This window comes from Podarcis melisellensis (assembly GCF_964234715.1).
Source record: "Podarcis melisellensis genome assembly, chromosome: 2".
Lineage (NCBI taxonomy): Eukaryota > Metazoa > Chordata > Lepidosauria > Squamata > Lacertidae > Podarcis > Podarcis melisellensis.
The window spans coordinates 119,092,471-119,116,576 of NC_138529.1; the positions used below are offsets into that span (position 1 = coordinate 119,092,471).

Genomic DNA, 24,106 nt, shown 5'->3' on the forward strand with positions numbered 1-24,106 from the left:
AGAGAAGCACGATTACCCTCAAATTCAAGTTACACCTGGAGTCAGAATGGATGGGTGAGAGCCAGGATTAAGGAACATCAGAATCAGCATTAAAGGACAGCAGGAGCTCTGAGCCTCTGCAATTCACAGGCAAACTTGGGCAGGCTCCTTCTGGTCTCATCTCACACACCAGGCTGGTATGAAACTGCAGAAATAAAGAACAGGAGTGTTTCAAAGTTAAGCCAACATCATGGTGTGGGGGCATCAGCATTACAGAGCCAGCGGGAACCCAAAGGACATCTAGTCCAGCCTCCCAAGGAAAGCCACCATCCCTCATCATGTCAGATCAGACATGAGATATGCTAGGAGCATCACCAAAATGGGCCTGCAAAGCAAATGCCTGCAGAGGGCAGCTCAAGCAAGTGAGCCAAGCTGCACACTTTGGGGGAATACCGGAAGGACACAAAGCAGTCCTACCAGAAGGAAAAATCCCTTCCAGAACCCCTTCCAAGATCTCTCATTCAGATCCTGCGTAGAACCCATTTGTCAGGTAGAGGAGCTCAGATGAAGAGACAGAATGAGCCACAAGAGCGATTTTCAGCTCAACGGACACTGCAGATTATGTCACTCTTGGAAACCCCAAGGGGGTAACAGGGGAAGGCTTTTCCCATTTGGGGATGTTCCGCACAGAGTCTTCTGCAAGAGCCCCACTTTGCCCCCACCTGCACCCCCACTTACCCCTGGAGGAGCTGACAGACACCTGGTCGCTTGCTGCAAAAGGGAGGAAACACAGGAGTCAGGATCCTGGGGAGGGACATCCAACCCCCCCGCCCCCCTCAGCCCTTCTCCTCCCTCCTTCTGACCCCATCACAAATCATTCTCAATCTGGGGTGGGGCGTAAGAAGAGTTCAAGGACAGGCAGCCCAGAGGCAAGGGGGCTCAATGACAGCAGTGGGGGGAGAAGCAGGTGCTGGAAGGCAAAGAGAGATGGGCACAGCCTGGCATGGAGGCAGCGGGGGACTAGAGCGAGGGTGGGTGCAATCTGGGCAGGAAGGGGACAGAAAGGCAGAAGGGTGGTGGGGGGAGAGAGAAAGGGAGCAGTGGTACCAAATCCGGAGGGGAGGGTTCTTGACATCCACAGACTTGAGCCACCCAACCAACCAGGTTCTAGTAGATTAAACCGCCAGAGACCCCTCTCTCCCCCCACCCTCGTCTCTTCCTCCTGCTCCTTCTTGGAGCCCCTCCCTCAGCCGACGGTCTCTCTGCAGCCTTTTTCTGGCCCTGAGGGGCCCCTTGCTGTCCACAGACAGGCTGAGCAGACAGGCTTAAGCTTTCCATCAAGGTCTTGGGCTTAAGGACTAGGCCACCACCAGGTTTGGTTTTGTCTGTTTGTAACGTGTTCCTGCTCCATATTGGGGGGAAATATGTCAGACAGAGAGAGGGGAGTCACTCACTTGAGGCTGCTTTGTAGGCTAATATCTTGCTCCGTTTCCCTGTGAAGACAAAAGCAGAAGGTCAGAGCTGGAAGGGACCTCCAAAGGCCACCCATCCCATTTCAACCATTTGGTTCTCAGATGCTGAAACCTTCCCATCAGAGGCTCCTCTTGTCTCTTCCAAACACCTCCAAGGAAGGTGAGCCCTGAAGCGGATCTTTTCAAGGAACTCATTTTACAAAGAAGTAGAAAAAATTGAGGAAATTAAATTAAAAAGTCAACATGAGGAAACCAGGCAGTGGACAAATTCCAAGAGGGTGGAAGGAAACATTATCCAGTCCCTTCACTCATTCATTTTTGGATTATTATTTTGGTGATTCTCCAAATAAAAATACAAAATGAGAGCACAAAATACATAATAAAGCAAAAGCAAACCAGTAACTCACATTTAAAAAGCTCAAGCCCTGGTTCAAGAGAAACATTTTTGCCTGGTGCCTAAAGATATATAAGGAAGGCTCCCTGCTAACTCACAGGATTGAAGGCTTAGGATTGATTAAAATGTCAGGTGGAAAGTGAATTTCTTGAGCACAGAGTGAGCGCAAAGCAATGACCAACAGGACTTTGGGTTCATGTTCGAGAGTGTTTTGTGGGGAGGGGTCTCTGTAAGGATGTCAGCAACAATTGCCAGGAAGGCTCCACCAGTACATTCCCAGTCGGAGGCAGAGACAGAAGGACACAGGAGAGGCAGCAAAGACATCCAGGGTTTACTTACTGTGGATGAAGAAGATGATCCCAAAGATCCCAGAGACCAACAGGATAGCAGCCACAACACCCACAATGAGCCCCAGGTTACCTAAAAGGAGACAAGAGACATTTTTATTCAGACTGGGGGCAGCAGCTCCCCAAGGCCTCAAGCAGGAGATCTGAGTGGAGGTGCTGAGCTATGAGCCCGGGAGGATTTTACGTGTGCAAAGCAGGCTCTCTCTCTCTCCTGACAGGCCAAGGTCCTCTCTGTAGTGGCCCCGATACAAGGGAGTTTTTTCCCACCAGAGTAAAGCATTTAAGGAAGACAGTTGACAGGCATATCTGTTTCATCACAGACTCAAGACTTAAAAGCAGCTCTCCTCCTGCTCAGGCGCTTCAGCCTTCTCTGTCCTGACCCTGAGAGGAAGGGATTCCCTCCCCCCTGAGACCCCCCTCTGAGAGCCCAGCATTACAGGCCTTCAGGGAAGGCACAAACACTTAGGAAGAAGCATCTTGTGTAGGGTTGCCATACGTCCGGTTTTTCCTGGACACGTCTTCTTTTTCAGACTTAAAATGTCTGTCCAGACCAATATTTTAAATGAGGCAAAATGTCCAGGTTTTTTTGTTTGGGTGGAATCTCTGAATTCGGTAGCGCTAGTGAGTGAGCCCTGGTCCCCTCTCCCCTCCCTGGGTGAGTCTTTGGCTCAAGGGCGGCTTCCATAATTCTCGCTTGCCTGCCTGTGAGAAGGAGAGTCTGGGGTGGGGGTGGGGATGTGCGTTCATGGGCTCCTGCTGGGGAAAAGGGAGTCTTGCTCTTAGACATTCTGCTTTGGTCTTGCTCTTAGACATTCTCCTTTGGTTCCTGCAGGCGCAGCTTCCCTGGCGGTGTGTGAGAGACGAGCGTTGTTATTAAAAAACCCTTCTTGCTCTTCCCAGCGGTGTGTTGGATGGAGTGGAGATGAGTATCAGTTTTTCTAGCTGGGCCTGAGTGTGAGGAGGAGCGAGTGAGAATCTTTTTCACTATGAAATACAGTCAGTCTGGGGCTCCCTCTTTTAAGTTCACTGCCCCTTTTTCAGTTGCAGGGAGTGCGAGTAAGTCAGCCATGTGGAGGAGGTCGCATGATTTTGAAGAAATAACACATCTGCCCACATTCTGTGATATCACAACTGCTTGGGCTTAAAGGCAAAAAGTTTTTTTTGCCAGTTTTTACCTACGACATCCAATTTGAGTTCCAGGCCTATGAGACTCTTGCCAGAAAAGGCTGCATCTCTGCAGAAATCTACAGATTCTGATTCTGTTGTTCCCCTCCAGAGCAGCCTTTCTCAACCTGTGGGTTTCCAGATGTTGTTGAACTACAACTCCCATCACCCCTAACTACCAAGGCCAGAGCTCAGGGATGATGGGAGTTATAGTCCAACAACATCTGGGGACCCACAGGTTGAGAACCACTGCTCCAGAGACACAGACAGGATCCAACTGGGGTTCCCCATCTGAGCTGTGCTGCTGCTGAAGGGAGGAGTTGGGTGAAAATCCCCCTCCCAGAGCCCGCCCCTTCCACTCCTGTCTGTCTGTCTGTCTGTCTGTCTGTCTGTCTGTCTCTCACCAGGCTCCTTCTCCCAGGCCACGTCCAGAGGCTTCTCCAGGCTGTCATGCTCCACGCAGCACCGGAAGCGCTCCCTCTCCTCGGGGTCGATCTGGACACTGAGCAAGAGATAGTAGGTCCCGTCCGAGTTGGGGGCGACCAATCCTCGGAGGGTGTCCTCCTGCCAGACCTCCCCGTCCTTCACCCAGTTGGCCTCAATCTCCTTGGGGTAGAAGCCGTGGACTTGGCAAACGAGGGTCTCCAGGCCGTCATAGTCTGCCTTCCTCGTCACCTTCACCACCGGAGCCTCTGCAAAAAGGGCCGCATTGGGGTTTACAGAGAGACATCCACAACGGGAGCCTGGAGGAATCCTGTATTTTTAAAGAGCAGAAGAGCAGGGACCCAAGGGGCAACCTAGTCAGAATCTCACATCTCCAGAAATTAAAAATAACTGCGAATAAATGGGATTCCTCAACCTGCCTTGGCATCTTCCCCAGTCAGTGTCTATGCCGGAACTGTTTTCAGATGTTTTATCCTCTGTTTGCCAAAGCACACTCCTTTGGGAGGGAGGACTAGGCACAAATTAATTTATTATCTTGAAAAGCTCTAACACTACTTGTGGTTCCAAGATTGACCCAGGGAGCTGATCCTGGCTCCTCTCTTGAGGGGGAAGAAATGCTGAACTCGCTGCTCTCTTGTTCTCCAGGACTTTTCAGCTCCAGTTAGTGAACAAAGCCAAGAGCCCTGGGAAAGACAGAGCTCCTTTCTGGTTCTCCCGCCTGCCCTGAAAGGGTCCCTTGAGGTTGGAAAGGGCCCATCTCCCTTCTCCACGGCAGCCCCCCCTGGAGTGGAAAGGGCAGACCAGGAGGCCCAGTAAGCCAGCAACTTGCGCACATTTAACTTGTGCACATACAGCTGTACGCACTTGGCAAAAATATTCTAAAAAACAAAAAGAGGAGGTGGGTGTCCAAGGAAGAAGGACTTTGGCAACACAATCGCCCTTGAATCCAATGTGTTTTGACTATACACCATTTTGTCTTTAGGCATGATTTGCAGAATGTAACCCTTGTTCAAAAACTGGCTCCCTGGGTAGCTGTTGTCTGAAGGGGCTGTTCCAGGATCCTACCCGCTTTGCAGTGCCTGGACTGGTTAACTCAGGTCTGGGAGGGGATGTGACTCTGCTGGGGGGAGCAGGAAGGAAGGAAGGTCAAGCCCTTCCCCCGCAGAAACCCAAAACAAGACCTCACACCTCACACCTGTCCTCAGCCGAACCTCCATCCCAAAGAGGATGATTCCCAGCCTCCTTTGCACATTGTCACCCTTGAAAATGCTTCAATGTGACTTTTGGGGTGAAATCCTCAACCTCAACAAATATGCTCAGTGCCTTTGGGGTGAATTTTGACCAGGCCCCCATAGATGAATTTGCTCTGATCTCTCTAAGCACAGCTAATATGTATGTGTCATTCCTCAAAAAGGGAGGGTGCTAGAATTATTTCATTTTTAATTAATGTTCATATTAGCAAAGCTAATAAAGAGAGACATGAAGAAAGCCAGTCTAAACCCTTGATCATTTGATTGGCCCCTGTACCAGATTCCTGAAGGCAGAAGAGTGGACTGTACCATTTCAAGGCACGGGGTTGGGGAAGAGGACACTTCTGAATGTTCCCCATGGAAAAAAGTAAAATTCCTCACAAATAAAATAATGAAAGAAGGTAGAAGAGGGAATTCCCATATGCTATCACTATGTGCAGGTTTTCTGCTTCTGGGCCACGAGTGGCTAACCTACAGACTTAGGGAGGGGGCTGCACCCTTCCCTCTAAGAAATATTTTATGGACTCCTAACACATTTTCTATTCTATTTAAAAATAATAATTTCTGTACTGTAGTTTTAAAGATTTTTTCCATAAGGGAAAAAGTATCCCCCCCCCTCAAATCTGTCCAGTTCAATCTTTCTTTTTTTACTTACTTAATTTAAAATGCATTTTGCTTTACTTCCCTGCTGTTTCCCCCCTCCCCTCCTGTTTGTCTTTTACCATCCCTTATTCTAGCCAAAGGGGCATGGGGGGCTGTTTTTAAGCATCTCCTCCCCCTATCATAGTCTAGAATGACCCCCTTTCTCCTCCCAGAGTCCCAAACTTCTTTCTGCCTCCCCCACCAAGAAAAGTGTTTGCTGTTTGGTCCAAAAAGCAAGACTATTAAGGGGGGAGAGGGGAGCATGTAGGGAAACTGCCCCACTGAGCCCCCCTCCCCTCCCCACTGCCCCTCCTCACCTGTCCTCAGCAGAGTTTCATTCCCATAGTCCAGGTATCTCTGCAGCCACGCAATGCATTCCTCCTCCAGGTAGTGCTTCTTGTGCTGGTTCCCGGCCAAGTAAGCATCCCACTTCCTCTTGGTCGCTTGGGCCTCCATCTCGGCTGCTGTCCAGGTGAGGGTCTCCTTGTCGAAGGCGATGAAGTCCCTCCCGTCGTAGCTGTATTGAACATATCCTCCTTTGCGCCCGTCTGACCTCAGCTCACAGCCGTACATCAGCTGATAGGTGTGGATCCCTGGAAGGACCAGAAGAGGCCCAGGAGGTCAAGGGGGGTCAGAAAAGCCCCTCCCCCATCAGCAAAAGAGCCCAGGAAAAAGGATTTATTTGCCTGAGACTCAGGGAAGAGGTGTCAGTCAGGGGGGAGAAGAATCAACCAGCATTGTATCTTTCTGAAGGCTCATCCGCATAACACGTTCACTGAGGGAAACACTACAATCCTGAGCCTATGAAGGCCCCCTTTAATTGCCCCCCTCTCTCTCATCGCCTCACACTTTCTCCCCCCATTCCTAGTGGATTCTCATAAACTCCCTGGAGGCGGGGGAGGGGTGGGGTTTCCCTTCCTGCCCAAGAGGAGCATCCCTTGCAGGTCGGAAGTCACAGTCTGTCCGTCTTTCCCCCCAGCTCTGCTCCTCCGGATCTTGCCCCTTTTGGAGAGACGCATCAGCTGTCCCCCATCCCTCCCTAGAAAGAGGAAAGGGGCAACATAGAAGGGGGACACCCACACATGGGGGGCCCTTTCAAGAGAGAGGGTCTCCTCTTCCCCTCCATCTCTCTCCCCCCAGCTTCTCAGTATCAAGGACCTTTTCCCTAAAAGGAGGGAAGTCATGGAAGGGGCTTTGGAAAAAGAAGTTTCCTCATAGCCTGGGAGGGAAAGGGAAGCCGCAAGGGGGGTTTGCCCCACTTCAAAATGGCCCCCCCTTCTCAGCAGAAGCCAGGCTGCCCTTGTCAAAGATGGCGGGACTCTGCATCCTCCTGCCCACCCCAGGGGGCTACCGCCAAATCTTCAAAACAACAACATTTAAACAATCATTTTGAAGTACCATAATTCTTAAATTGGACAGATCATTTTGATTCTCCCGTTACATATTACAGTGGACCCTCCAGATATGAACTTAATTTGTTCCGGGGGTCCATCTGCAAGCAGAGGCGCTGCTTCTGCTCACGCATGCGACGAAATAAGAGCGCTTCTACGCACACATGCGGTGCGCGGAGCGTTTCTACGCATGCTCAAGCAGCGAAAACCTGGAAGTATACTTCCGGGTTTGCCGCGTTCATATCCCAAAAATACGCAACTGGAGAAAAAGAAGAAGAGTTTGGATTTGATATCCCGCTTTATCACTACCCTAAGGAGTCTCAAAGCGGCTCACATTCTCCTTTCCCTTCCTCCCCCACAACAAAAACTCTGTGAGGTGAGTGAGGCTGAGAGACTTCAGAGAAGTGTGACTGGCCCAAGGTCACCCAGCAGCTGCATGTGGAGGAGCAGAGACGCAAACCCGGTTCACCAGATTACGTGACTACCGCTCTTCAGTTACAAGTCTTGTTAAGCAGGGGTTTAAGGTCACCTTCTCTGCTTCAGGCTGTAAAGTAGAGAAAGCTGGGAAAGTGGTTACAGCATCACTAAAAAATGGTTTGTTTTAAAAGACCAGCTAATAAGTGAGTCTGGGGCATGTGTTAAAGCCTGTAATGCAGCCTTGCATGATGAGTGCCAGCATCTGTGGCATCGTCTTTTGGGGCATGCCAATTTCCGCAGTATTGCAAAAATGCCAGAATTAAGTAAGGGAATTAAAATGAAAAAATGTTCCGTTTTTCTGGACTGCAATACCTGCAATGAGTCTAAAAGTAAGCGGGGATCTTATCCTGAAAGTAATAGAATTAGCAAGAAGCCATTTGCTTTAGTACACTCAGACCTTTGTGGGCCACTTGCAGAATCTGAAGGAGGAGCAAAGTTTTTTTCTGGTTCTTGTGGATGAATATAGCCGGTATACTTGGGTATACTTGTTAAAACACAAAAGTGATACTGGTCAACTGATTAAAAATTGGGTCAACTATATAGAAGGGCAGTTTCCCTACAAAGTTACCCAATTTCAGAGTGACCGTGAAGGCGAGCTCATGTCTGAAGCCCTCCAGATATGGTTGAAAAAGCGTGGTATTAGTTACCATAAATCGTGTCCTTTTTCACCTGAAGAAAATTCAGTTGTAGAATAATAATAATATAATAAATTTTATTTATATCCCGCCCTCCCCAGCCAAAGCCAGGCTCAGGGCAGCTAACAACAATCAAATAATCCAACATTCTAAAAACATTTCATTATAAGAATTAATTAAAATCAAATAGATGGCAACCATTAAACAAAAATTCTGTACAGATTGCCAGAGGAGGGAGTCAGGCTGCGCCCTGACCAAAGGCCTGGTGGAACAGCTCTGTCTTGCAGGCCCTGACCTCCTCTCAACAAAGAACCGTTGCCCAGTTAAAGGAAATTATGCATCTCCACTGCGTTGACCGAGCAATTCTTAATGTTTTGCCAGATGTCATAATGACAGATTCTGTCCAACCTTTTGCAGCCCTTATTCAGTCAGGCCCATCAAAAGTTCATATTATTGAATGGTTGTATTTACATCATACACCAAAAAACACGGTGACTCCTTTAGTGGATCTCCTTGCTCAGCTCATCAGCAAGGGTCGCCGTCAATGCAAAAGTCTCTTTGGTATCAATTGCCGCCAAATTATTGTGCCCATGCCCCTGGAGCAATGGGAGACTGTTCTTTCCACTAGCATGGATTTGCAGTGCGCTTTAGCCGATTTTGTCGGCTTGGTGGACTGCCATGTCCCCGCCGACCCTCGCTTGCAAATGGGTAGACAATTTTCCCTATCTTTCTCTTCCATATTGTCTCCTGTCCCTTTGGATGCCCCTACTGTTTTTACTGATGGAGCCCCCTCCAGGGGGTGGTTGTATTGCAACAAAATGAGGAATGGCACAGCCTCTATACTCTCCCACAAAAATCAGCTCAGCGTTCTGAGTTGGCAGCTGCCGTTAAAGCTCTGCATCATTTCTCTTCACAGCCAATTAATTTGGTAGTGGACAGCCTTTATTTTGCCAATGTTATAACTCGTTTACAGGGCAGCTATGTAAGTCCCTTATTGGATGATAATCTATTCAGCCTTTTCCTGTCCTTACAATTGCTTCTCTCCAATCGCTCCCACCCACTATTTGTGGTGCACATTCGCTCTCACCAACCCTTCCCAGGTTTTCTCACTGATGGTAATGCAAAAGCAGACTCTTTGCTTAGGGCTTTGCCTGTCTCCCCCATTGAAAGTCATGCTTTCCATCATCAGAATGCAAAAGCTCTTTGCCGCCAATTCCAAATTCCGTTGGAAGCGGCTCGTGCAATTAACAATGCCCTCAATGTTCTAATCAGATTGGCCACCCCAGCCCTGGTGTCAATCCCCGTGGGCTGGAGGCCAACCAGTTGTGGCAAATGGATGTGACTCACTTCTCCCCTTTCTCACCTTGGAAGTTCATACATGTCTGCATTGATATGTTTTCTGGCTTTATTTGGTCCACCCCTCAAAGGGGAGAACAGGTTAAACATGTTTGTAATCATCTTGTTCCTACCATGTCAGTCATGGGCAAACCTCATTCCTTAAAAACTGACAATGCCCCAGTGTATTGTACAAAAACCTTTGCTCAGTTTTGTGAAACTTGGAATATTCACCATTTATTTGGCATCTCTTACAATTCTCAAGGCCAAGCTATTGTTGAACGTGCCAACTGCACCCTAAAAACTGCCTTAATTCGACAGGGGAAAAAGGCCGGAGTCCCAGCCTCACTTTCAGAAAAGGAAGGCTGGTTGGCTAGTGTTCTCTTTACTCTCAATCATTTGAATGTCTCCATACAGGATCATCAACCCTATACTCGCCTCCAAAAACATTTCCAGCAAAAAGAGATACTTCCAGCCCCACTGGTCCGTTATAAAATATTACCCTCCAACGAATGGAGCGAACCAGTAAAACTGATTACCTGGGGAAAGGGTTATGCTGCAGTTTCTACTCCACAGGGTGCTCGCTGGGTTCCCGCACGCTGCGTCCGCCTCTACCATGGCATGGCAACAGGCCCTGCCAAATCCGATACCGTACTTCAACTGTCAACTCCAGATCGCCCAGGATGCGGCGCCCAGCCCCCCCAGGACTTGCAAGCGGGGACATCGTAATGGACCAGTGATGTGGGGCCAAATAAAATCACTCTCATTTCAAGCTGAACAACTTAGAAAGGAAAAGCAGTTAGAAGCAACCCCTGATAATTTGCTTCTGTGTCTCATTTCCTACCTTAATATAAATTCCATGATAGTGCTCATTTTCAGCGTTTTGTTTTTGCCCCTCTCTGTGTCAGGCCTGGTCGTTGTCCTCTTCAGATCACCACACAAACGCTTCTTGTTCTTTTATAACTTTTTATTGTGTATTAACAAAATAATCTTATAAACAGTTCTTAACTATTATTCCTCAGAGTCACTTATTTCAGATACCTTCCGAGCTCTGCTTCTCTGTGACCAGCCACTCTAAAATGTCGAACGCGCCCTTCCCTTCCCTTTCCCGCTTTTTCTAACCTCCTGGCTAGAGCTGGCTTGTATCTCCCCTCCTCCGAATCTGAGCTAGAACTGAACCCTTGCCTTTCCTGTGAAAAGCCGGTCCCTCCCTGTTGTTCCTCTTGCTCCCTTCTATTAGATTCACTGCTCTCCTTCCCCCCTTGGGAAATGCTTTCTCCCTGATAAACTGAAAACTTCTAACTCTTCCCTGACACTCTGCTTCCGCTCCTAATAGCGGTGGTTCCACACCAAATGTGTGGGAATCTTTTGCAAAACCCCTCAATGTTTCTTCCTTTTGCCTAACCCAGCAGGTATCAATAGGTGAAATCCTTGGCTCTTGCCTTATCCCTGTTTGCCATGACCCTTTTGATATGCAAAATGATACCTGGTTTTACTCATCCCTACCCCAAAATAATTCTCTCCGCACCCTTGGTTATTCCGGTTACCATAACTGGGGTACCCAGGTGCGCCAATGCCCACCTCTGACCATTGATTTGTTGACCCCATACGCGGCTTCCTTTAATGTCACTTGCGCCCGTATGGTCAATTGCACAAAAACCAACTGTATGAAAATGGGCAAGGATAATTTTAACTGCTCTAATTATGTAAATATTTCCTATGTATATAAATATACAGAGCTGCCTGAAGGCTGGTTCTGGTCGTGCCCAGGCTATACATTCAATTATATTCCAGCAAACATCAGCCATGGCACACCCTGCTGCTTAAGCCGTTTGTCCATCATTTTACCCAAAAAGCATCATTTGTCCCGCTCTCGATATCGCCGCTCTGTAGAATTGACTAATGATTGTGACAATTTTGTCTCTCTTCCCAGTAGATCTGAATATATCTCCTTAGCTGTTTCTCTTAGGAGTCCCTGGATTGTCTGTACGGAACAGTATAGATGTTAACTCTTTAGCTTGCTCCGCAGCAAAAGCTCTGAATTTTACTTCACAAGCTCTTCACCTTTTGAATAAAGAACAAAGTGAACTTCATCATGGACTTCTACAAAATTGTGCTGCCATTGACTATTTGCTCATGCTTCATTATTATGGCTGTGAACAAGTGAATGACATGTGTTGTTTCAATATTACTGATAATTCCAAAGCTATTCAAAAGCAAATCTCTCATTTGCAAAATCTTAAACACCACATTAAACAGGACGTTGGATTTTCTGGCCTCTGGGTTTCGTTTGCCCAGTGGCTCACTGGCTGGTTGCCAAATCTGAATTGGCTTCGTAATCTTTTTCAATATGTTATTGTCATAATATGCATATTAATTTTGCTATGCTGCTTCATCCAATGCATTCCTGGTCTCATGCCTCTTTGGTCTCAGTTTTTTTCTCCTCCTCAGCCAGCTAATAAAATCATTGCTGCCTACTTTGCGAAGTGGCAGCACCAACAGTAAATAATAGGGGAGGTGTGGGCAGACTTACTTCGGGCATGCGCTGGCAAACCACGTATCCCGAAGTATTTTTGTCCCATTCACCCTGAAATTACAAAAAAAAAAAAAAAGGAAAGGGGGAGATGATGGGAAGTTTTGCTTCTGCACATGACTCTGGCAAACCGCTCTAAGCTGAAGCATTCCTTCCTCACCCACCCTAGAATGTTTAGTTCACATGGAGTTCATGAAACATCGTGCCCTGACCTGTTCTCAATGCATGGTTAACCACATCTACGGAATGCGATAGTCATGTTCTTTTAAGTCTTGTTATATCAATCATTAGTAATAGTTTAATAATGAGCTTTTCATACCTGTCTAATTCTGTGTTCCCTTTCCCAACCTTTAATCTATTGATGATTAATGCCTATATGCAACCCTTGCATTGTATTTGTGTTAACCAATCAGCAACAAGCACATATGTGGCAATGCTGTAATATTCAATAAAAGGGACTCCCCGAGACATGCTCGAGAGATGCCTCCCATATGGCACTTGTCATTCGTCTGTCGTTTATTTCAACCCAACAAGCAGGACCAGAACTCAAGGCTTGCTTGTCTCAGCCTCAGGATCCCCACCCTTCTCTTCCCCTCCCAGAGGAAAATGAACTGGCCTAATGCTCCTTTTGGACACAGGACAGTAAAACATGGCAGCCCAAGGCTAATAATTGCCAGTGTTGATCTTCTGGGGACTCCCTGCCTCAGGCTGCAGGAAGACCTTGGGGGCTCTTGTCTGCCCCCCTTCAGTTGCCCACTGTGCTTATGGTTTTAACCATGTATTTGCCACTCAGCCTCAGGATCCCCACCCTTCTCTTCCCCTCCCTGAGGAAAATGAACTAGACAGATTTCCACCTAACAAGGCCTAAGCCAAGCCTAGCATGGAAGGAAGCGCAGGCAATGGAGACATTTCCTGGGTAGGATGTGCAGGTCCAGAGAGGGTCACACTGGGGGGGGGGGGGGTCTGTGCTCTTCAAGTCTCATTCTCTGTCCCCCCCCCACCCCACACCATCCCAGCCCCCATTAAGACCTTCATTAAGGGAAGGGGAGATGCCTCTGCCCTGGTGGAGACCCCCACCCTCCATTTCCTTTCCTCCCAGCAGCCCCCTCCCTGCAATTCTGGCCCTTGGATTGGGGGGGGGAGAGGTGTTACTCTGTACCTCTCCTGCCTTCCACTCACCTCCGCTCTGGTTGTAGCGATTCCTAGCAATTTCCAGGTTCCCCCTGAACACCAGCTCAGTGCCCTGAAGTGTCTGAGTGTTCCTGTTCCAGTACTGAGGATCCTCCTTTTCCACCTTCCTTATCCAGGGGACGCGAGGCAGACACTCCTCAGTGTCACTGTCATACTGAATAATTTGCTGGTCATCCACGTACCCCACATCAATGAACTGGGGCAGCCCCTGGCCAGGCTCAGACACGGCTGTGACGAAGTAGCGCAGGGAATGAGAAGTGGAGCCTGGAAAGGAAGAGAAAAGGGGGCAGAGAGTTAGGGGTCCTGCAGATGAAGGCAGCAGCCTAATCCTGCTGTATCGCAGGCAGCAGCCCTAAAGGAGATCCAAAGTTCAGCAGGGTTTGGGGGGGTTTGTAAACCTGCCCTTAAACATAGAGGAGGCAGAGCAGAGGGAGCCTAAGAATCAGAGAGTTGAAAAGGGGAGAGGATATAAATACAAGTAACAACAACAGTAGCCCATGGAGCAGAGGGCGAGAAAAAGCTCTACCAGGCAGCAGTAAATCTCTGCATGTCTCTGCTGAGACTCTGCGTGAGGGAGAGAGAGGCCAGCCCCTTCCTTTTTGCCAAGGGGGCAGGAATTGCCCCCCACTTGCAAGCGCCAAGCTGATGAGAGCTCCCACAACATGGTCTGAAGGCTCAGGATGTAGGCACCGAATGGAAGCTAAGCAGGCTCAGGTCTGGGAAGTGGATGGAGGGGAGACCAGACGAGGCAAAATCCATATACTGGGAGAACAGGAAGCTGCCTCCTCCTGGGTCAGACCACTGGTCCAGGTAGCTCAGAGTTGTCTGCCCTGACTGGGATGGCTCATATCTGCAGAAACGGGCCTAGTTCAGCCACTCCCTTGGAGCCGCCCCACCATCTGACCTTCTGGAGCCATGCACTGAACAGGTCTGACCTGGGTCTTGCTTCCTGGGCTCTGGGAGGCTTTGAAAAGATCTCCTGGGAATTCAGGAGAGCCCCACAAGATCCTGTGAGAACCTGCCAGAGTCTCTTATGCAAGGCAGAGAGCTTCAAGGCTCTTTCGGTACTGAGACAACCTTGCACAAAAAGAGCTCTCTGCCTTCTGCATATATAATTGGTATGGTTCCAGCATACAGCTGAAATCCTTCAAGTTAAATGCATCCCAGTTGCTGGTTTCCTGCACTTTCCACCAGTTTTCCAGGGAGATGTAAAGTTAATTGGCCTGCAATTTCCAAGATCCTTCCTGGATCCCCTTTTGAGAATCGGTACTTAAATGGTTCAATGTTGCAATCTTTCAGTGGTCTGAGCTGCCACCCACAGAGTGGGTTCCCCACTTGAGAAAGAAGGCCCCACAGGGATAGCAGGGGCAGGAGGGCAAATGCAACTTTGGGGTCAGGTCTCAACATGTGGCCCCACATCCCCTTTCCCCACACTTGCCCCTTCACAAGATCGAACACAGGAAGGGGGGCAGAGCTCTGGCCACCAGGGGGCCTAATGAGTCTCCACAGCAGATCCCCATCAGAAGCAATTTTGTGGATGTCCATCAGCAGATTTTGCTGTTTCTGCTCACTCCCCACACTCCTTCACCCTCTTCCCAAGTCACACTGAATGTGTACCAAGGGGGCTTTGTGCCTCCTTTGCGCAGGAGGAAAGAGCCAAGGCTCCATGGTCCTCGTAATCTTCTCTAGGGTACAGGATGAGCCCCACAGAGAGGGCCCCCCAAGAAAGCTGCAGCCCCTTAATTCCCACCCTGGGCTCCTTTGGGAGGAAGGTGGGGATATAAACTCAATTTTAAAAGATGACTCTATCAGTACCAAGAAAAGCCTCACAGATTTGGGCATAAGGATGAGGCCTTCCTTCCAACACCTGTCCCATTTTCTGCCTAGAGATTATCCGAGACCCACAGAAACAGCTCACAAAGACTTGGGGAGGGAGGGAGCTGATCATAGGCTTTCAGCATCATACCTGGGGCTTCTGCCTCCACCTGAACACCCCCTTCTGACGGAAAAGGTGAGTCAAGTTCAGCGAGAGATGGGGCATTACTGTGGGGAAAGGTAGAGGGGCAGAGAGCTAAAAGGGGGAGAGCAGGCTATTCCGGTTTTGCCTCAGGTAGCAGAAATGGGACGTATAATTATTATTATATATTTAATTTATATACTGCCCTATATCCGGAGATCTCAGGGCGGTTCACAGAACAAAATCAAAATACAAAACCACAAAATATTCAATAATAAAAAAGCCAACACGCCCCCTCCCCCAAACCCCACACTTTTAAAAGGATGTCAGTCAAATCAACCAAACGCCTGTGCCTGACTTAGTCAAAAGGTGTATAATGAATGTGCCAGGCAAACTTCCCAGGGGAGAACCTTCCAGACAGGGAGCCACTGCAGAGAAGGCCTTGTTCTCGCATTGCTCTAGAGAGGAGGCAGAGGAATGGCCTCAGAAGATGATCTCAGGGTCCAGGTAGGTTCATATAGAAAGAGGTGGTCCTTGAGGACCCATCATACCCTGTGAGAATTGTGTTGAAGGCACTTTGGTCAACTTTACCCTCAAGGAGGAAGAAGCCCGCTTTATTTTGGCCAGTGACTCATCTCAAAACAACTAGGAAACTAAAATAAAAACCATAGACAGGACTCTGAGGGTCCAGCTAACCCCCTGCGATGCTGGCATCTCGACTGCAGCATCCATGGCAGATGGCCATACAACCTCTGCTAACAAATCTCCAAGGAAGTAGAATCTTCCACCTGCTGAGAGAAATCCACTGTGGAAAACAAAGTTCAAGGAAGCGTAAACCTGTAAGATGAGTTTGCCTGAATTACATACGCCTTGATGGTGTGTGGACTCTGCTACCACCTCTGGTTTGGTTTCCTTTCAGGCCATATCAGATGGGACCCACTTCTAAGACCCTCCCCTCCCAGGGCAGGGGCTCCCCCCAGTTCAAACCACAAGAGCTCAGAGCAAGGCTGCCTCTGGTTGTGGCATCTGGCTAAACAGCACAGGCAGTTCTGCTCCGTGGTCGGGAGACACAGAGCCACAAAATGAGTCACACGTGAGACCCCAAAGTGAGGAGGAATCTGAAGGAACCAGTGATTTCTACCACCCTTTGCCCAGCCCTGTAGCAGACACAGTGAGGGGGCAGCCCCCCATATGGAGAGGGTTCAAGAGAGAAATAACAGGTCTTACTCTTTAGTTCTTACAGCTTTTAAGTTACTTTGAGAATTTTTATGCAAAAAGCAACTTTTAAACTAAATATAGTATTATATACATACCATTTTCCATTAGAGAACCACAAAAACGATTTACAATAAAGATTCAACTAGGTAGCTGTGTTGTTCTGACGCAGTCGAAATAAAAAAATTAAAAAACTGTCCAGTAGCGCCTTAGACACCAACTAAGTTTGTTCTGGGTATAAGCTTTCGTGTGCATGCACACTTCTTCAGATACACAGTGTACAAAATGTAGTGAAAGGGGCTGTACAGAAACGGAACAGAGGAGCCCCCTGCATAATTTACAAAATCTACATTTTTGACAGGCAACAGAAAGGGGTTTTTTTTGGGGGGGGGGGAGTCAGAACTGTAAAGCAGGAGAACCTGATTATGAATGTGCCTGTGAAAGGGAAGTCCTGAACAAACAACATTGGGAATTGCGGGTGGAGACCTCTTATTCAGACCCCACAATGAAGTCAGCTCTACACGCGTCCAGCTCCCACCCCCAGGCTGGTCTCCAGAGTTTTTAGCTGAGTTTTCAGAGCGGCTGAGGGTTAGAAAAGGGAAGGTAAAAAATAGAAGAGGGAAGACCTGTACTCTGTCTGCCTGTCTGTCTGTCTGTCTGTCTGTCTCTCTCACACACTCATAAACACACAAACCAGAGTCAACCCGAAGCTGCGGGGGGCGGGACAGGCGAGTCCCTTTCCCCCCCATGAATCCTGCCAACCCCTTCAAGCTTTGTTTTGTTCTTTGCTTGAGCCACGAGCCCAGGAGTGAAGCGGCCCCTGCCCCGGGCAGCATACAAAACAAGCCAAGTCTGGGAAACAGATGTGTGGGAAGGGATTATTTTCTCCGCCCGCCCCAGAGCCCAGTCCTCACCTGCGCAGTCCAGGAGCAGCAGCAAGGGGGCAGCCGCCCCCAGGATCAGGGGGGGCCAGCGGAGGAGGAGGACCCCCATCTGCCCCCAAAACGAGGCTCCCTTTTCCTCCTCTTACTCCAGCGACGTCCTTGTCCCTCCGACTCCGAAACCCGCTCTCCGCCCCGCCCGAGCCGGGATTGGGCGAGGGGAAAATATTTCGCCAATCGGAAATCTTCGCACAGATGGCGACATCGGTCGCCGGGCAGAACTCGAGGCGCATGTTTGGGAGCGAGGCTGGAAAGCGAAAGAGAAAGTGATTGCAGCTCCTCGCTAGGAATCGCCGCCTCCCCCCTCCCTCCCTCCCTGCCCCCCGGCAGCTCTTCCTGTCCTGCCCTGCAGGGAGGGCGGGGGGCGGGGGGGGCAGGGGAGGACCCAGGTTCAGTCCCCGCATCTCCAGGGGGGCCTGGGAATGCCCCCCTCTCTGAAACTGGGGGGAGGGGCTGTGGGATCCGGAGCGAGGTGGACTCGTGGCCCAAGTCCGTGCAAGGCAGCCTCCTGGCTCCTCTTTCTAAAAAGCCCTTGCATGGCTTCAAAGATGGCTCCCTTCTTCTTCCGCTGCCAGAGGCAGTAAATACATTCGCATCCCACTCGCTGCGTGTTCCTCCCGTCCTCCTTGCATGCTTCCTTCCTGGGACATCTGGGTGGCCACTGGGAGACCGACATGCTGGACTTGATGGGCCCCTTTGGGGTGATCCAGCAGCTCGGCTCTTCTGTGTCCCTCTATCTAGTGGCAGGGGGTTCCAGCGGTTAACTGTGTGCCTTGTAATAAATGCTCAGTGTTGCAACCAGGACTGAACCTCAGGATTGATGTCAAGAGAGAGAGAGAGAGAGAGAGTATGACCGCACAGAGAAGCACAGCAGGTGCGGGGAGACTGAAAACAGGTTTGCTATCAGCACAGGGTCAGGCGAGAGCCCACCAGTTTGCCACAATTTCCTTTCTCCATGTGCTTTTTAAAAGGGCATTTTATATCTCCACATATCTCTGCTTCCTTCTCTCGTCATACTGGGCCCAACATGGGTTTCTCTCCCCCTGCCTGGGACCCTCTTAAGTCTGCAGGGCCAGGGGAGTTGGGGGTCAGGGAGGCCCCCTTTGCACAGCCAGCAAGACCCAGGGGCTGCCCAGCCTCTTCTGGAAGGCCCTGAGCCAAGGCTGGGTGCTTGGCCCAGAGAGTGCTTGGCCCACATCCCACTGCCAGAAGCCTGAACGCTTGAAACCTGAGCTAAGCATGGGACACACGCAGAAATTGCTGCCTTTTCCAAGAAATCAGGAGAGAGACAAGTAGTGGCCGCTCCTTGCCCAGCTACAAGGAAGCTTTTGATTTAATGCTGTGAGCCCCTCCATCGAAGGCTCAGGTGGTCTATAGATGGTATTAAACCCCACACCCTAAAGACATCACTGTCTCTTCTGTCCCTCCTTCTAAAGAAATCAAACTCTCTAAATGCCTGGATCCCCTGGAATCTTGCCCCTCTCGGAGACTGGTGTGTTGTGTGACAGTATATTCAAAGCATCTATGAAGAAAACGGCCCCCATAATCATTTGCAGAAAGGGGGAGACAGAAGGACAGGTGGACCAGCATCTAGAGTCCGCGATGGGCTGGATGAGGGTCAAGAAACTGAACCTCCCTCCCCAAACAAGGCGCAAATGCTGCTCAGGGAGATGCCATTCACCCCGTCCTAAACATTGACAAACGTGACAGTTCACATTTCGTTTTGTTACTGCAGAATATCTCTTGGATGGCTTTAAAAGAGGTTGAGTCTAATTCATGGAGGAGGAGGAGAGGGCTATGGATGCCCCCCAGCCAAGATGGCTCCGCTCTTGCTCCCCCTTTGGAGGCAGCCATGCTTCTGGATCCCTGTTTCTGGAAGCCCCAGGAGGAGGGCAGAGTGTGGCTCTGGCGCTCAGGGCCTGTTTGGGGGCCCCCCAGAAGAGGAGGCATCATCCAGTCGGCCATTGTGAGGATGGGAGGCTGGACTCGAGGGGCCTTTGGCCGGATCCAGCACCCAGGCTCTTCTTCTTGTTTCCCCTGTAAAAGTGACTCTTTCAGAGTCCGTTCTCTTCTTGGCCATTATTCACAGCAACAATTTGTGGTTGCAAGATGAGCCCCTGTGAAGAAGGAGGCTGGCTGTTTTGAGGGGGGGGCTCTCCAGGACCCACTTTGGGGACTCAATGGGCTCAGTCACCTCAGAGACGTCTTATGCTTCACTTTTCACCTGCTCCATCTAGTTTTTCCTGGACAGGGATAGTCTGCCCACAAAGATCCATATTCTGCTCACCTCCTGACAGGATTATTGTAACATGTTTTGTCCCCCACACCCACCCAATACAGTAGGGATGCTTCAGCTGCTACAAGATAAACCTGACAGGATTTTCACTGCCACAGCTCATTTGACCAAATCTCACCAGGGCCAAAAGACCCTCTGCCTGTTTGTCTGGTTCTGAATTCAATTTAAAGGTCTTGTTTTAGAAAGTCCTTGGCGGCTTGAGGCTCCTTCTCCTCCCCTGGTCTCCCCTGGTCTCCTCTGTGGAGACTTTTCTCCCTCTCCTTTCCCTTCTTCCTGGAGGTGGAGTGGGCGACAACAACTAAAAGCCAGGAGGAAAATATTTTGTTCTTCACAGCCTTTAAAGAATTTTTCAGAACTTTAGACATTGCTGGATAGCTTTGTTTATGTGGTTTTAAACCACCCTTGAAACAATTTAGGGAGATAGTGGCATTGTAGCCTTATGAGGCTTTGCCCTCGGGTGGGAAAAATATTGCACCTGGGAAAGGGAAGTGGGAGTGAACAGACACTCAAGGAATAGTTTTGGAGAAAAGGCTTTTATTTCTACCATCCATGAACTGGTAGAAGGAGCAAGTGTGATAAGTCACAAAAAGCATGCACGAAATTCACAGTCATGTGCACAAGCATATATACCCCTTTCCAGTTCCCTCCTCCTTTCTCCTCCCTCAGGAGTCCTCTGAGCATGAACAGAAAGCTGTCTTGGGACTCTTGGCGCCCTTCCCAGGAAAGGGGTTTCAGAGTGTTCAGATATGTTTCAATCTCTTGTTCTGGCCTGGTTCCCGGACAGAAAGTAAGTTGCAATCTGGTTCTTTAGCAAGGCCAGAAGGCATCAGAAAGGCCTGGGAAACAATGGACTGTGTTCCCTACCTTTGTTGCAATCTTTTTTTAGTTACAGCAAGCGGAATGTTTCTGATGCTTAGCTAATGCCTTTGATCTGCTGAGAAAAATGATTTTGAAAAGCTCTGAGAAGCTTTGAGCCTGCTTTGGTGGGGGGTGACTTCGGGCCTAGGTGGGGTCACCTGTCCTCACCTTCCTTCAGCATGAAGATAAACAAATACAGTGGTGCCTCGCAAGACGAAATTAATCCGTTCCACGATTCTCTTCGTATAGCGGTTTTTTCGTCTTGCGAAGCAAGCCCATTGACAGCTTAGCGGATTAGCGCTATTAGCGGTTTAGCGGCTTTTAGCGGCTTATCAGCTTAGCGGATCAGCTGATAAGCGGCTTAGCGGCTAAGAAAAGGGGGAAAGGGGGGGGGAAACCCGCAGGGACTCGCAAGACATTTTCGTCTTGCGAAGCAAGCCCATAGGGAAATTCGTCTTGCGAAGCGCCTCCAAAACGGAAAACCCTTTCGTCTAGCGGGTTTTCCGTCTTGCGAGGCGTTCGTCTTGCGGGGCACCACTGTAACGAAAGCAGCTGCTTGAGGCAGCCCCTTCGGGAAGGAGGAAGCAGCCATTTCCCCCCCCCCTTTCTGCTTCACTGCCAGCCCTCCACAAAATGGCTTCCGTCCCCGACAAGCAGGCTGGGTGGAGCTGCCTCAGCCTCCCCGCTTCCTTCTGTAATAATAACAAAAAAGGTGTTATATATATATATATATATTTATGTATGTATTTGCTTGATATATTTATGAACATTTATTATATATATATATATATATATATATAAAATAAATGTTCATAAATATATCAAGCAAATACATACATAAATATATAAACCACATGTCTGAAGCAGCACAGGAAAACAGCCATGAAGCCATTTTGACTCCCAAGCTGATGAAATGTTTTCTCGGCAAGGAGGGAGGGGGTGAGGGAACCTTCCCATTGTCTCAGGAATTGGGTAATCAGCATCTCAATGGAATGGCCAGACTACCAGAAAAGGCAATCAGATCAGGCATTATCAGATAACCTGGGGCAGGATCTGCAATGGACATACTTAGTAAAGTGCAATGTATATGGATGGTGGAATAATAATAATACAGTAATAATAATAATAATAATAATAATAATAATAATAATAATAACAACTCTCTAAAAAAAGACCTGCAGAATGCAAAGCTCATTTGGTCTCCTTCACTTGATACCTGAGGGAGGTAATGGGGGCATCCCATGGCAGGGAGTTCCACAGATCTCGGGATATGAGAGAAGTACAAAGTTTATATATTTGCCCATACTTCTGGCTTTTTCATTTCATTCATTCATTCTTTCATTTGATTTCTATATCATCCTTCATCACAAGATCTCAGGGCAGTTCACAGGATAAAATACAAGGGGGGGGGGATAGTTCTGTGCATCTTTTAATTTTTATATGTTGAGGTCTATGGAACTCCCTGCCACAATAACTCAGAGATCTACAGTGTGACTTTTCCCACTGCCACCAATTCCCTAATAATTTTTTGTTGTTGTGTGGAGTAATTTATTACACCTGAGGGGGCAAAACGGACTAGTGGAATAGCCCCATCTGGGCCCCCGACAGCAATATTGGGGGTCCCCTAAACCTGCAAAACCTTTGTTTGAGGTGGTGGAGAGGCAGTCTGCAGCGTCAGCAAGCTCCGACTCTCACTTTGTCCAGAACAAAGTCCAGCAGAGGTTTTGGCCCAGATCCCACAAGCAGGAACACCCCTGCCTGAATCACAAGCCAAGCGTGAGACAAGCAGAAGCTGGTGCCTTTTCCGTGGCACCAGGTGAGAGAAACCAAAAGCCCACGGGGACATCTCTCCTTATGGGGCCTCTGGACGTCTTTTGGGTGGTGTCGTGGGCTAAGGAAGGAGTTAGCCAGGGTTGCCCTACATCCAGCTAGGGCTGCCCTCTTTTGTTCTTCAAGACACGGCAACCCTAAGTTAGTATGTGGGCCACCCTGAATAATCCCTGCCTCCTCCTAAATCAGATTCATCCATCCAGCCTGGTGCTGAGTCCTCTGTTCACTGCCAGCGCCACCCCCTCCACAGGCCCAGACAGAGGGGCAGCCATATGGGCCACTTGGCCCGGGCCTCCAATTCCAAAGGGGGCCCAGTCAGCATATTCACAATCGCAGGGGATGCATTGGAGGCGCAAAGGTGGCGGTGGGCGCATTCCCTGGGACCATGGCTGGCAGCGCGCGAGAAAAGCTTAATTCTCCGTCACCGAAAGAAATTGCCGACCAAATACTAACTTGAATTTGGAAAACATTTGTCCAAATCTTCTAATTGCATCATGCATTTTCTTATCATTACCAGCTACAGTGGCCTCCAATGAGAGAAGTTTCAATATATTAAAACAAATTAAGTCTTTCTTTCGATCAACGGCTCAAGAACGCCTAAATGGTTTAGCAATGATCAACATAAACCACGATAAGGTGAAGTTGCTTGATTTTTCCTGCATAAGTCAAGAATTTGCAGGAAAGAAAGCTAGGAAAGCATTTTTAAATGTAAATACTTAAAATAATCCTTTTCCCTGTGTATATTTAAAAAGCACTATTGTATATCTATATATTCCATTTTGTCTTTATATGCAGATACGGTTCAAGCCTTGAAATAAAATGATTTGTCAGCATAACTTTTGTGAAAATTATTTATATACTTACTTATTTATAAGACTTCAGTTATCCCAGGGTAAAAAAAAGGGAGGGGGGCACATTATCTAACTGGCCTGGACCTCTGCCTGGCTCTGCAAGGCCCTGCCAGGTACATGATTTCCAGAAACAAGTCTGAACAGGTTTGGGGTTCTTTGCCCCACCACTTTCCTCAGGAAAACTCATTGAATTCAGCTGTCAACAGTGGGGTTTCCCAGGAAAAGTGGCAGGACAAAAAAAGGAGAAAAACTGCTCAGATACGTACCTGAAAAGCACAGACTTTTGCCCACAAATTAGGGCACAAACGAAAGTGTGGGTGAGCCCTCCAGCTAATAAAATGACTCCTCTAATGCTATAACTCTTCTGTAACTCTGTCACTGATAAAATAATTCTTACCTAGGAAGCACAGACTCTATCCTAATAACTCTCCTCTCACTCTCAAGGACTTGCTCTATCTAAAGACGAGTCACGAGCTGTCCAGAAAGTAAATCAGTAGTAAAGGGAGTGAGGATCAGAATAAATACAAAATCAATAGCAATGCACACTCATGAGGGATAAACTTAGGGTTGTGAGTTCGAGCCACCCCACATTGGGCAAAAGATTCCTGCATTGCCGGGGGTCGGACTAGATGAACCGTGTGGTCCCTTTCCAACTCTACAATTCTCTGATTCATCTAAATCAAGAGTGACCAGAACTACCAGTACTTTAAATTCCATTTGACCTTCCTTTTTCTATCTTGATTTTTCACCCACTGAATTCTGCTAGTCGTTTCTTTTTTCCTTCTGGGCAGATTTTTCTTTCATGATGTAGCAGTGCCCTCTGGTGGGCAGAGAAGTCAACACTTCTTCATTCTCAGCTGATTTCCCAGAAAAGGCTGAGACCCGCCAGCTGACTCCCTGGTCC

The 24,106-nt window shown here is 48.7% G+C and overlaps 1 protein-coding gene across 1 annotated transcript; it reads right to left on the bottom strand.

Moving 5' to 3' along the window:
* Positions 1–17: 17 nt before the first annotated feature.
* On the bottom strand, positions 18–17,515 carry LOC309364954 (major histocompatibility complex class I-related gene protein-like). Its single transcript, XM_081903002.1, has 7 exons — positions 17,341–17,515; positions 13,243–13,518; positions 6,010–6,285; positions 3,761–4,048; positions 2,185–2,265; positions 1,434–1,472; positions 18–750 (listed from the first exon to the last, which is right to left on the bottom strand). The coding sequence occupies exons 1-7, from the start codon at positions 17,417–17,419 to the stop codon at positions 599–601; spliced, it is 1,191 nt and encodes a 396-aa protein (XP_081759128.1). The 5' UTR covers positions 17,420–17,515; the 3' UTR covers positions 18–598.
* Between the last annotated feature and the right edge of the window lie 6,591 nt (positions 17,516–24,106).